The sequence below is a fragment of the Oncorhynchus masou genome, unplaced genomic scaffold (assembly GCF_036934945.1).
Source record: "Oncorhynchus masou masou isolate Uvic2021 unplaced genomic scaffold, UVic_Omas_1.1 unplaced_scaffold_942, whole genome shotgun sequence".
Classification (NCBI taxonomy): Eukaryota; Metazoa; Chordata; class Actinopteri; order Salmoniformes; family Salmonidae; genus Oncorhynchus; species Oncorhynchus masou.
In genome coordinates this window covers 175,456-188,021 of record NW_027015912.1, presented here as the reverse complement: position 1 = coordinate 188,021, position 12,566 = coordinate 175,456, and the positions used below count along the sequence as shown (strand labels likewise).

At 45.4% G+C, this 12,566-nt stretch overlaps 1 protein-coding gene and 1 non-coding gene across 2 annotated transcripts; both read right to left on the bottom strand.

Moving 5' to 3' along the window:
• Nucleotides 1-1,456: 1,456 nt before the first annotated feature.
• Nucleotides 1,457-12,486, bottom strand: LOC135538336 (T-complex protein 1 subunit beta). The gene is made up of 14 exons (XM_064964260.1): nucleotides 12,383-12,486; nucleotides 11,289-11,363; nucleotides 10,161-10,226; nucleotides 9,338-9,449; nucleotides 6,595-6,671; nucleotides 6,214-6,326; nucleotides 5,075-5,277; nucleotides 4,155-4,255; nucleotides 3,741-3,868; nucleotides 3,221-3,444; nucleotides 2,963-3,091; nucleotides 2,581-2,784; nucleotides 2,178-2,319; nucleotides 1,457-1,721 (listed from the first exon to the last, which is right to left on the bottom strand). The coding sequence occupies exons 1-14, from the start codon at nucleotides 12,383-12,385 to the stop codon at nucleotides 1,691-1,693; spliced, it is 1,608 nt and encodes a 535-aa protein (XP_064820332.1). The 5' UTR covers nucleotides 12,386-12,486; the 3' UTR covers nucleotides 1,457-1,690.
• Nucleotides 4,682-4,823, bottom strand: LOC135538347 (small nucleolar RNA SNORA47). The gene has a single exon (XR_010455407.1). It is a non-coding gene; the product is annotated as a small nucleolar RNA SNORA47 (small nucleolar RNA).
• Nucleotides 12,487-12,566: the final 80 nt, after the last annotated feature.

Genomic DNA, 12,566 nt, shown 5'->3' with positions numbered 1-12,566 from the left:
ATGGGACCACACATCCGTCATACCGCTCAGGAAGGAGACACGTTCTGTCTCCTAGAGATGTACTTTGGTGCGAAAAGTGCAAATCAATCCCAGAAAACAGCAAAGGACCTTGTGAAGATGCTGGAGGAAACAGGCACAGAAGTATCTATATCCACAGTAAAATGAGTCCTATATCAACATAACATGAAAGGAGGAAGCCACTGCTCCAAAACAGCCATGAAAAAGCCAGACTACGGTTTGCAACTGCACATGGAGACAAAGATCGTACTTTTTGGAGAAATGTCCTCTGGTCTGACGAAACAAAAATAGACCTGGTTGGCCATAATGACCATCGTTATGTCTGGAGGAAAAATGGGGAGGCTTGCAAGCCGAAGAACACCATCCCAACCATGAAGCACGGGGTGGAAGCATCATGGTGTGGGGGTGCTTTGCTGCAGGAGGGACTGGTGCACTTCACAAAATAGATGGCATCATGAGGGAAAATGATGTGGCTATACTCAAGCAACATCTCAAGACATCCGTCAGGAAGTTAAATCTTGGTCGCAAATGGGTCTTCCAAATGGACAATGACCCCAAGCATACTTTCAAAGTTGTGGCAAAATGGCTTAAGGACAACAAAGTCAAGGTATTGGAGTGGCCATCACAAAGCCCTGACCTCAATCCTATAGACAATTTGTGGGCAGAACTGTAAAAGCATGTGCGAGCAAGGAGGCCTACAAGCCTGACTTAGTTACACCAGCTCTGTCAGGAGGAATGGGCCAAAATTCACCCAAATTATTGTGGAAGACTACCCAAAACATTTCACCCAAGTTAAATTTAAAGGCAATGCTACCACATACTAATTGAGTGTATGTAAACTTCTGACCAACTGGGAATGTGATGAAAGAAATAAAAGCTAAAATAAATCATTCTCGCTACTATTATTCTGACATTTCACATATTAAAACAAGGTGGTGATCCTAACGGACCCAAGACAGGTTTTTTTTACTAGGATTAAATGTCAGGAATTGTGATAAACTGAGTTTAAATGTATTTGGCTAAGGTGTATGTAAACTTCCAACTTCAACTGTATATCCTTAAAAGTACATCAATATTCCTCATATACTATAGTAGTACATCAATACAATTAATATGTTATAGTCCATCTATATCCTTAATATACATGTAAAAGTATATCTAGAAGTCTAAACACACATTTCAAACTCAGGTTCTCAAGGCAGAAAACACTCCACAGACATGGATTCAGAGTGAGTTTTTTATTTATTATTACTTCAGTAAACAAACATGTCCATACAGCCATCTGCATGAGATATCAAGTGCGTTGACAGTCTGGCCTCTGCAGTGGTTCGTCACGCAGCACTGACAGTCTGGCCTCTGCAGTGGTTCGTCACGCAGCACTGACAGTCTGGCCTCTGCAGTGGTTCGTCACTGACAGTCTGGTCTGCACGTCCACAGTGTTACACCCCGACAGACTAAAAGGAGCATGTAGACTAACCAAAAGAGACTGAAGCTTTGATTTTGGGACAACGGTACAGAACACATCAGGATTTTTTGTTTCAAAGTGCCGTATGGTACACAGCCTTGGACAGGAGTATCATAAATACAGGCTATTCTGTTCCCCTTCCCCTACCAGCAACTCCTGTTCCCCCTCTCCTCTTCCTCACCCCCCCTCCTCTTCCTCCTGGTGGTATTAACAGGGGTGATGGTCTGGTACTCGCTTCCTGCAAGGGGAAAGAGGGAGGAATCAGTAAAAAAGGAGGTTTACTATGTTTTCCAGGAAGGAAAAACCACCTACTCACCATTTCAGAGCAGGAATCAAATGATCAACGTACAAAATGACAACAACTGCACTTGCAAAACAATGTTTTTGACCGTCTACTACAAAGCAGTTTGGGAAAACAAGGATTCTCGACTCCAGTCATGTGGTAGACTGCAATCTGTAGACTTGACCAATCAGAATGAACCAGGCATTGAGGATAGAAGCAAAATACAAGGAACATTCTAGCAGTGGAAGACACTGGACCAATTCTCCCTCCATAACAGACAGCAGAACAGGGAGACAGCGTGCATGCCAAGAATGGAGGTTTAAGTCAGGCTTTTTGACTGCACCTGCAGCAAGGATTTCTGGGATATCTGGAACAATAAGAGAGAGCTGCAGGGTGTGTGTGTGTGGTCACCTGGGCGCAGCCTTGATGATGTTGTCGACGCGGAGGATCATCTCTGCAGCTTCGGCAGCAGACAGCAGAACCTGCCTCTTGACCTGGAAGCTCTCCGTCACCCCCATCTCTGACATGTCACCGATGGTCCCCTGGTTCATATCTGAGGGACCCGGGAAGACAGAGACAGACAGAGACAGACAGAGACAGACAGACAGAGACAGACAGAGACAGACAGACTCAGCGTGATGCATCGGATTCACATATTCAATCTGTTTTAATCCATCTGGCCCCGTTCAAATAAAATGACTATAAAAAAACAAAAACAAAAGGTCACAGGTCAAAAGGAAGGAGAATGAGGCACATGCCAAAAGCCCGGTTGTAAACATGGAGGAGAGCGGAGGAGTCCTGGGACGGTACTCACTCAGACCCATGGTGGTTCTCCCCTCCTGGTGAGCAGCTCTCAGCTGGGCCACCAGATCGGCACTGTCGTAGCCGGCGTTGTCTGCGATGATGGTGGGCAGCATCCGAAGAGCTTTGGCGAAGGACTCCATGGCCACAGCCTCTTTGCCCGGTGTCCTGAGAGCCAGGTCTGTCACCACCTTGGCCATCAGCATCTCAGAGCAGCCTGGGGGGACAGCAGAGTGGTGGTTCTCACACTGGGTTCAGACAGTAGAGGTGGTGGGGGGGGGGGGTGTTGAACTTGTTGTTGGACTTTCAGCCTGTTATTCCCCCACAGTATCCATGTAGATGGGCAGTGTGTGTGTGTGTGTGTGTGTGTGTGTGTGTGTGTGTATAGACCTCACCTCCTCCGTAGACGGTACGTGTCTCCTTGACGGTCTGAGCCAGGACACACAGGGCATCATGGAGAGACCTCTCGGCCTCGTCCAGGATCTGCTGTGTGGCTCCACGCAGCACCACGGTACACGCCTCACCTGGGAGAGGCAAGGATGGTCAGGACTTACAATCCGGAGAAAATACGAAGAGGATAAATTCCTGGCCATCAAGCCATTATCCTACTATAAACCATCTCGAACTCAGCCCGCTGTTGTATCAACACTGACCCATGGCCACTCCCGAGAAGTGGATCAGAGTGTCCTCGCCGATCATCACCTCCTCGATCAGCTTGCAGTGGCCCAACTTCACCAGCTCGGGGTGGTCGAAGGTGGACGTGATCTCTCCCCCCGTGACGAGAGCCAGGCGCTCCACTCCGGAGAAGTCCGCGTGTTCTATGGCCATGACGCCTGCTGCAGCAAACAGCTGCTCTGGGTAGTTGTAGATCAGCTGTCTGGTGATCAATCGTTATTGATTACTACATTACTCACAACGCTGGAAAAACCCTTGATGAATAGGTGAACTTGTACTTAGTACGTGTGTGGTGGGTGTGTGGGGTGTGTTGTGTGGGTGTGTGTTGTGTGGGTGTGTGGGTGCGTGGGGTGTGTTGTGTGGTGTGTGGGTGGGGTGGTGTGTGGTGTGTGTGTGTGTGGTGTGTGGTGTGTGTGTGTGTGGTGTGTGTGGTGTGGTGTGTGTGGGTGCGTGTGTGGTGTGGGTGTGTGGTTTGTGTGTGTGGTGTGGTGTGTGTACCTGTTGATGAAGCAGTTGATCCCGTGCTTGAGGATCCGTTCCACCTTCTCCTTCATCTTCTCCTTCTCAGCCATCTCGATCTCCGCCACCTTGGCCGTGGAGTCCACTCGCACTCTGGAGCCGAAGATCTGACACAAGACCACACAGCTGGTTGGTTAGAAACGGACAAGGGAATTTTCACACAATTTTTTTTTTATTTTTTTTTTACAACACTTCTTAAGAGGCTAACAGGGAAGAATATCAGGGCCGGATTTAAATCTGATTCACTCAGCTGGAATTTAAAAACAACAACAAAAAAAACATGTTCCTCGTTGTTTTTCCAGGAGGAGAATTGGAATAGGAGTGTACAGTTCACTTCCTGAATTGATGAAGAACTGACGGTCTGTAACCCTGACAGCATATGAAAGGCAAAACCTTGATCTTATCGGTGTCCATGCCGGTGTTGGAGATGAGGATGTTGACGTTCTCGAGCCTCTTGGGCTGGTTCACACCAATCTTCTTGTCCAGCAGAAAGCCTGCCGAGACAACCAACACATGAAGCTACATTAAAACACAACACAGAGTAGATGTTAGAACAATCTGTCCTCTAACTAAAAGTGGTTTATTAGAATTAATGTTCACACACACACATATTTATATATATTAATATACACACACACACATACATAAACACACACACACACACATACACACATATATATATATATATATATATTGCTCAAAAAAATAAAGGGAACACTTAAACAACACATTTTAACTCCAAGTCAATCACACTTCTGTATTTAATAAGAATATTTCATTCATTCAGATCTAGGATGTTATTTTAGTGTTGCCTTTATTTTTTTTGAGCAGTAATGTATATATGTATATATACACATATACATATATATACATACATATATAACATAAATATATAAATAAATAAAACACACACACACCACTAGTTTTGTGCACAGACGCAACATTGGCTGTAATGACGGTCTCATGAAGCCAGTTTGCTGCGTCGACCTGATTTTCATGTAGGAGGTTAATAACCAGTAATAACAGCACAGTGTGAAGCTGCTACACCTTCTCAATCCTCCAAGAGCCCACACACACACACACAGCTCTGGGTCAGACTAGAGCTCTTTAGACCTATTCATTAGGTCACACCGTAGCAAAGGTTTAGCAACGTGAACCCCCCAGACTACGTTTCTTATTGGTCATCTTCAGGTAATCCCTCCCCGTTTCAGTCAGTTTTACTTCCGTTTGGTACCCTAATGAATATGACCCAGATGAGACCAACTGCCGTTTCTGAGGCAGAGAATATGCATCAGCCTCCCCAGTGGTCTCACCTTCGTCCAGGTAGGAGTCGATGAGGCTGCCGCCGAGCTTCTTGATGACGTGGATGGCCTCCAGGTTACCGGAGCTCTTCAGCCGGAGCACGGCCTCCACGGCCAGCTTGGCAAAGTGGTCCTTGTGGTGGGTCAGCAGCTTGGACGACAGGGTGGTGCGGGAGATGTTCAGGAGGTCCTCCTGGAACTTCACCTGGTCGTTACTGAGGGGAGAATAAAGAATAAACAGGAGGAGAGGGGAGAATAAACAGGAGGAGAGGGGAGAATAAACAGGAGGGGGGGAGAATAAACAGGAGGAGAGGGGAGAATAAACAGGAGGGGGGGAGAATAAACAGGAGGGGGGGGGAGAATAAACAGGAGGGGGGAGGAGGAGGGGGGAGAATAAACAGGAGGAGAATAAACAGGAGGGGGGAGAATAAACAGGAGGGGGGAGAATAAACAGGAGGGGGAGGAGGGGGGAGAATAAACAGGAGGGGGGGGGGAGAATAAACAGGAGGGGGAGAATAAACAGGAGGAGGAGGAGAATAAACAGGAGGAGGAATAAACAGGAGGGGGGAGAATAAACAGGAGGGGGAGAATAAACAGGAGGAGGAGGAGGGGGAGAATAAACAGGAGGAGGAGGGGGAGAATAAACAGGGGGGGGGGGGAGAGGAGGGGGGGAGAATAAACAGGAGGAGGGGGGGAGAATAAACAGGAGGAGGAGGGGGAGAATAAACAGGAGGGGGGGGAGGAGGGGGAGAATAAACAGGAGGGGGAGAATAAACAGGAGGGGGGAGAATAAACAGGAGGGGGGAGAATAAACAGGAGGAGGAGGGGGAGAATAAACAGGATCTTCTTGGGGGGAATAAACAGGGGGGGGGAATAAACAGGAGGGGGGAGAATAAACAGGAGGGGGAGGAATAAACAGGAGGAGGAGGGGGAGAATAAACAGGAGGAGGAGAATAACCAGGAGGTTATTTTTCACAGCTTAGCAATGTGTGTAGTTGTGTGTTTAGTTTTTATGGTTTTGGATGGGTGATTACTCATCTATGTAAGAGCTTATTAAAAACGTATAACATCTCATGACATTAGCTGAGTTGTGTGATAGAGAACCTATGTTAAACCTGACATCCAGAAATTCTTCATCATTGAATGCCTACCCATGATCCACAGCAGCCTCCTTCAGAGCCTGGCGGGCTGCCTGGGTGGCCTTCCTCCAGCCAGAGATTATGATCTGAGGGTGGATCTTCTTGGCGATGAGGAGCTCAGCTTCCTAAAAGACAAGACACCAGGGTTGTGTTCATTTGGGTACACCGTAGAAAACCCATTTTGCAACGGGAAACAAAACAAAAACAAGCATTTGTTATTGGATCGTTGATAACTTTAGGAAGTATTACCAAGACAACGCACAACAGCTGGTGTTGATAATGGTTTTACTCCCAGGAGTTAATCTCTTCACAACAGACTGCGATGTGAAATACAGAATTAGCTAGATGTGCTGAAGAGGGTGATTAAGGGTTAAGTAAATTGTCCACTCTTACCCTGAGCAGTTCAGCAGCCAATACCGTGACAGAGGTGGTGCCGTCTCCAACCTCATCATCCTGGGTCTTGGACATGTCTGGAAGACAGAAGGAGTAAAGGATCAGAGAGGGTCTAGGACATGTCTGGAAGACAGAAGGAGTAAAGGATCAGAGAGGGTCTAGGACATGTCTGGAAGACAGGAGGACTAAAGGATCAGAGAGGGTCTAGGACATGTCTGGAAGACAGAAGGAGTAAAGGACCAGAGAGGGTCTAGGACATGTCTGGAAGACAGAAGGAGTAAAGGACCAGAGAGGGTCTAGGACATGTCTGGAAGACAGAAGGATCAGAGAGGGTCTAGGACATGTCTGGAAGACAGAAGGAGTAAAGGACCAGAGAGGGTCTAGGACATGTCTGGAAGACAGGAGGAGTAAAGGATCAGAGAGGGTCTAGGACATGTCTGGAAGACAGAAGGAGTAAAGGATCAGAGAGGGTCTAGGACATGTCTGGAAGACAGAAGGACCAGAGAAGGACATGTCTGGAAGACAGAAGGAGTAAAGGACCAGAGGACTAGGACATGTCTGGAAGACAGAAGGACAGAGAGGGTCTAGGACATGTCCAGAAAGAAGGACCAGAGAGGGTCTAGGACATGTCTGGAAGACAGAAGGATCAGAGAGGGTCTAGGACATGTCTGGAAGACAGTAAAGGATCAGAGAGGGTCTAGGACATGTCTGGAAGACAGAAGGAGTAAAGGACCAGAGAGGGTCTTGGACATGTCTGGAGTAAAGGACATAGGTTCTGGAAGACAGAAGACTAAAGGTCTAGGTCTAGGACATGTCTGGAAGACAGGAGGAGTAAAGGATCAGAGAGGGTCTAGGACATGTCTGGAAGACAGAAGGAGTAAAGGACCAGAGAGGGTCTAGGACATGTCTGAAGGACTAAAGGATCAGAGAGGGTCTTGGACATGTCAGGGTAAAGGATTATAGGACATGTCCTCAGTAAAGGATCCAGAGGGTCTAGGACATGTCTGGAAGACAGGAGGAGTAAAGGATCAGAGAGGGTCTAGGACATGTCTGGAGGACTAAAGGATCAGAGAGGGTCTAGGACATGTCTGGAAGACAGGAGGAGTAAAGGACCAGAGAGGGTCTAGGACATGTCTGGAAGACAAAGGAGTAAAGGATCAGAGAGGGTCTAGGACATGTCTGGAAGACAGGAAGGAGTAAAGGATCAGAGAGGGTCTAGGACATGTCTGGAAGACAGAAGGATCAGAGAGGGTCTAGGACATGTCTGGAAGACAGAAGGATCAGGAGGGTAGGACATGTCTGGAAGACCAGAGAGGGTCTAGGACATGTCTGGAAGACAGAAGGAGGACATGTCTGGAGTAAAGGACCAGGTGAGAGGGTCTTGGACATGTCTGGAAGACAGGAGGACTAAAGGATCAGAGAGGGTCTAGGACATGTCTGGAAGACAGGAGGAGTAAAGGATCAGAGAGGGTCTAGGACATGTCTGGAAGACAGGAGGAGTAATTTCAGAGAGGGTCTAGGACATGTCTGGAAGACAGAAGGGCCAGGAGAGGGTCTAGGACATGTCTGGAAGACAAAGGATCAGAGAGGGTCTAGGACATGTCTGGAAGATAAAGGATCAGAGAGGGTCTAGGACATGTCTGGAAGACAGACAACACAGAGAGGGTCTAGGACATGTCTGGAAGACAAAAGTACAGTAAAGGACCAGAGGGTCTAGGACATGTCTGGAAGACAGGAGGAGTAAAGGATCAGAGAGGGTCTAGGACATGTCTGGAAGACAGAAGGAGTAAAGGATCAGAGAGGACAACAACAGTGTCCAGAAAGACAGCATAGCAGAGGGCCACTGCCTTGGGGAGCAGCATTATACCGTGTGCAGGCCTTTCATATCTCCCGACATCTACATAGTTCAACTGGTGAACACAACACTCACCAACCAGAGAAATACACAATGCAGAGGCGGCACGGTAGCCTAGTGGTTAGAGCGTTGGACTGGTAACCGAAAGGTTGCAAGTTCAAATCCCCGAGCTGACAAGGTACAAATCTGTCGTTCTGTCCCTGAACAGGCAGTTAACCCACTGTTCCTAGGCCGTCATTGAAAATAAGAATTTGTTCTTAACTGACTTGCCTAGTAAAATAAAGGTAAAAAAAAAAAGAGGACAAGAGGACGAAAAGTCAGAGTAATAATAGTAGTGTTTATGTAATAGGGGATTAACGATCAATGGAAATAGTGTTTTTTATGTAATAGGGGATTAACGATCAATGGAAATAGTGTTTTTTATGTAATAGGGGATTAACGATCAATGGAAGTAGTGTTTTTTATGTAATAGGGGATTAATGATCAATGGGTCAGAGACAAGGGAGGAATTTAAGTCCGGGACTCGTAGCTACATGGCAAGTTCTCATTGGTCCAAATTGTTCATACATTGAACCTGAAATAGAATACTTGTTATTTAGCCATGGGCCCAGTTTCATTTCAGGGAATTATAATTCCTCAACCACAGGCTAGGGACTGGGTTATAAAGTACATCCTGTCCCCTTGTTCTGTGGGGAGAATCACAGGAGAGAATCACTGAGGACAGGGGAGAATCACAGGAGAGAATCCTCTTAGAGAATCACTGAGGTCAGTGGAGAATGAACAATTCCTCTTTGAATAAATCCTATTCTCCTCCCCCTGGTTTGCTTTGGGGTCCGTGTTATTGAAGAGTAACATCAACTGCCAACACTGGTGAACATCAAAACTCACCAACCAACACTTTGGCAGCGGGGTTGTCCACTCCGATGGCTTTGAGGATGGTGGCCCCATCATTGGTGACTGTAACAGTTCCCTCCCTGCCACCTCCAATAAGGATCTTGTCCTGCAAGGTTGTTATTTATTTATAATTTTTTATTTAACCAGGTGGGCCAGTTGAGAACAAGTTCTCATTTACAACTGCGACCTCGCCAAGATAAAGCAACGCAGTACGACAAAACAACACAGAGTTACACATAAACAAAAGTACAGTCAATAACACAATAGAAACATCTATGTACAGTGTGTGCAAATGTAGTAAGATTTGGGAGGTAAGGCAATAAATGGGCCATAATACAAAATACAATTTAGCATTAACACTGGAGTGATAGATGTGCAGATGATGAGGTGCAAGTGGAGATACTGGGGTGGAAAAGAGCAAAAATAAATAAATAACAATTTGGGGATGAGGTAGTTGGGTGGGCTATTTACAGATGGGCTGTGTTCAGGTGCAGTTTTAGTAAGCTGCTCTGACAGCTGATGCTTAAAGCTGGTGAGGGAGATAAGTCTCCAGCTTGATTTTAGAATACGTTCCAGTCACTGGCAGCAGAGAACTGGAAGGAAAGGCGGCCAAAGGGGGTGTTGGCTTTGGGGACGGACAGTCAATGTGAGTTTGAGCCATGCAAACTATACCCTTGGTCTAGTTAAGTTTATCAAGTCACGCTATGCACTTACGGATCGTTTTTTTTGTTTGTTTGTTAGTATAATTGTTCATAATTGGGAATGTGGTATTAATAATTAATTGATGCCACTGACAGACTTGCTGAGTGATGCATACCATTCCTTTTGGTCCCAGGGTACTCTTCACCAGATCTCCAATGGCGATGGCACCGATGAAGGACGACTGGAGGAAACCCAAAACATTAGTGTAGCACGATATACCGGTAACATCACAGTACCAAAACGTTTAATGATACCAACATTTTAGAATACTTGAGTAGCGTAGTACTGTTTCATATGATACTACCACATTTTAGAATACTTGAATAGCGTAGTACTGTTTCATATGATACTACCACATTTTAGAATACTTGAGTAGCGTAGTACTGTTTCATATGATGCTACCACATTTTAGACAACATTTTAGAGCGTCGATTGAGTAGCGTAGTACTGTTTCATATGATACTACCACATTTTAGAATACTTGAGTAGCGTAGTACTGTTTCATATGATGCTACCACATTTTTCAGCCCTACAACTGGCACCGGTTATGTTAATAAAGTCTGTTTTTTATTTTATTTTTAAACAGCCACTAGTCTTTTGTATGTGCTGGTTCAATAATGTCCACTTGACTTTCATGCACATATCAGGTGTGGGAGCTGCAGTCTGTCTGCTGCATCCTCTTCCAGCCATCACTCACATGTGCGCGTCGGCGGTTGAGAGGACGATGCACGTGTGTGTGTGTTTCTGAGAGGGAGGTTTCAGGCTGTGTTCTCTCTTTACTGCTACGATGACATCCAGATCATTATGCATGTATATTCCTTCCTCCCATTCCTCCAATCAGATCACAGATCGGCCTTTGCCAATATGAGCAAATCAGCTGTTCTATGCCGTATTCTATTATACAGTGTGAAGTTAAATTCTATGTGCTGTTCTGAGTAGAGGTGTGAATATCAGTGACATATTTTTGTGTGTAGCACATGTGTATAATGTTTAGAACATGGGAACAAGAGTCGGAGAGAAGGGACGAACAGGACATTAGGCCACTGAAATGTTTTCCATGTGGTATCGCGATACTTGGCCTGGTACCGTAAAGTAAGTAAAATGTTGGTATCGTGACAACATTACAAAACATTGTTATAAATGAATGGTACAGTAGAAAAGCAACTATTAATGTAGAATAATATAAAGGGAAAGGGGGATAATATACTAACATAACATAAACATCACAGAGCACTCAGCTCACCAGACGGGCGGTCTCAGCTTTCTCCTCGTCAGCTCCTTGCCTGAAGATGTTCACTGGGGCCATGGATAGGGACGCCTGCAAGACAGGTTAGGATCTCAGACAACACACACACGACGGTGTGCAAACTGGCAAATGCTTGTGTAAAAAGTTAAATCTTTTGACAATCTCTATGATAATATATTAGGTCAAATAAATATCCATAATCATGGTAGTGTGAAGATGACGAACATGTGTAAGAAGCCAAGGGCTGCTGACATAATTTGACAGTTGATGTGAATGATGCATTGAAATGTCTAGACTCATGATTACATTTGTATCAAAACAACAACAAAAATAGCAACATTGTGCCTTTATTATCAAACTCAAAACCATCGCCGACCACATGGTCATAGGTGGACTTGTATGTATGAACAGCAGACGGTTGGTAGCATGGCGCTGTAACAAGGGCCAGTAGATGACTCCACCCACTGCTCCTAAGAAACCGCTAGAAGCTTTGTGGCCCAAACTAACTGCGTTTTGGCAAACGCTATAGCTAGAAGTGTAGCCTTCCTTGTTGTGTCATTGTGCAAGAACATGAAAACTTTGAAATTTGTCGTGTCATGCTACTGTTAGATGGCCAAGCCCAACAATTAGTTAGCTAACTAATCTAGGGATACTGACGGGAGACAATGTAGATTAGCTCGTTAGCTCAACCCCTTAGCAAGTTGGTAATAAATAAAACACAAATAATAATTACGTCGCTTCTACTGCTACGTTTATTCAAAGTTAATCCAGTTTCAGGTGAAAATGAATTGTTTCTACATCAGGCTTGATTTTTCTGTTGATCACATAATGCCATCCACATAAAATTACCACATGATGCTATTAGCTAACCGGCTACCTTAGCATGCTAGCTAACTAGTTGGCTACGTCCAGGGCCCATGTGCTTCCTCAGTCAATGTTACACCCGTTAGAAATAAAGAAATTAACAAAACCCATATTTATGCAAGATACTGCAAGTTTAAGATAATGTTGTTTTTACTCAGTGTAGTTAACGATTACAATAATGTCGTTGAAATAAAATGTTTATAAACGGAACAAAGAGGTTCGCTTACCATGATTTCTGTGAGTTGATAGCAGACGCCTTGCACGCACCGGGATGGAACAAATAGGAGTGACGCAGCTACGTAAGGACACGCCAGAACAAAGGTGCGTTCGATTTTGTGGCCCCGAGGGGCAGCGTTTACACTTTTGGTACAATTTCTCTCCTCTCTACAGATCCCTCATTTAGGATGAGCT

What these genes read in the sequence shown, in the direction of transcription:
- LOC135538336 (XM_064964260.1), bottom strand. An exon ending in AAGCTGAGACCGCCCGTCTG is followed by an intron (nt 10,227 to 11,288) that starts GTGAGCTGAGTG and finishes GGTTTCCTCCAG; the next exon opens with TCGTCCTTCATCGGTGCCAT. An exon ending in CGACTCCTACCTGGACGAAG is followed by an intron (nt 4,256 to 5,074) that starts GTGAGACCACTG and finishes TTGTCTCGGCAG; the next exon opens with GCTTTCTGCTGGACAAGAAG.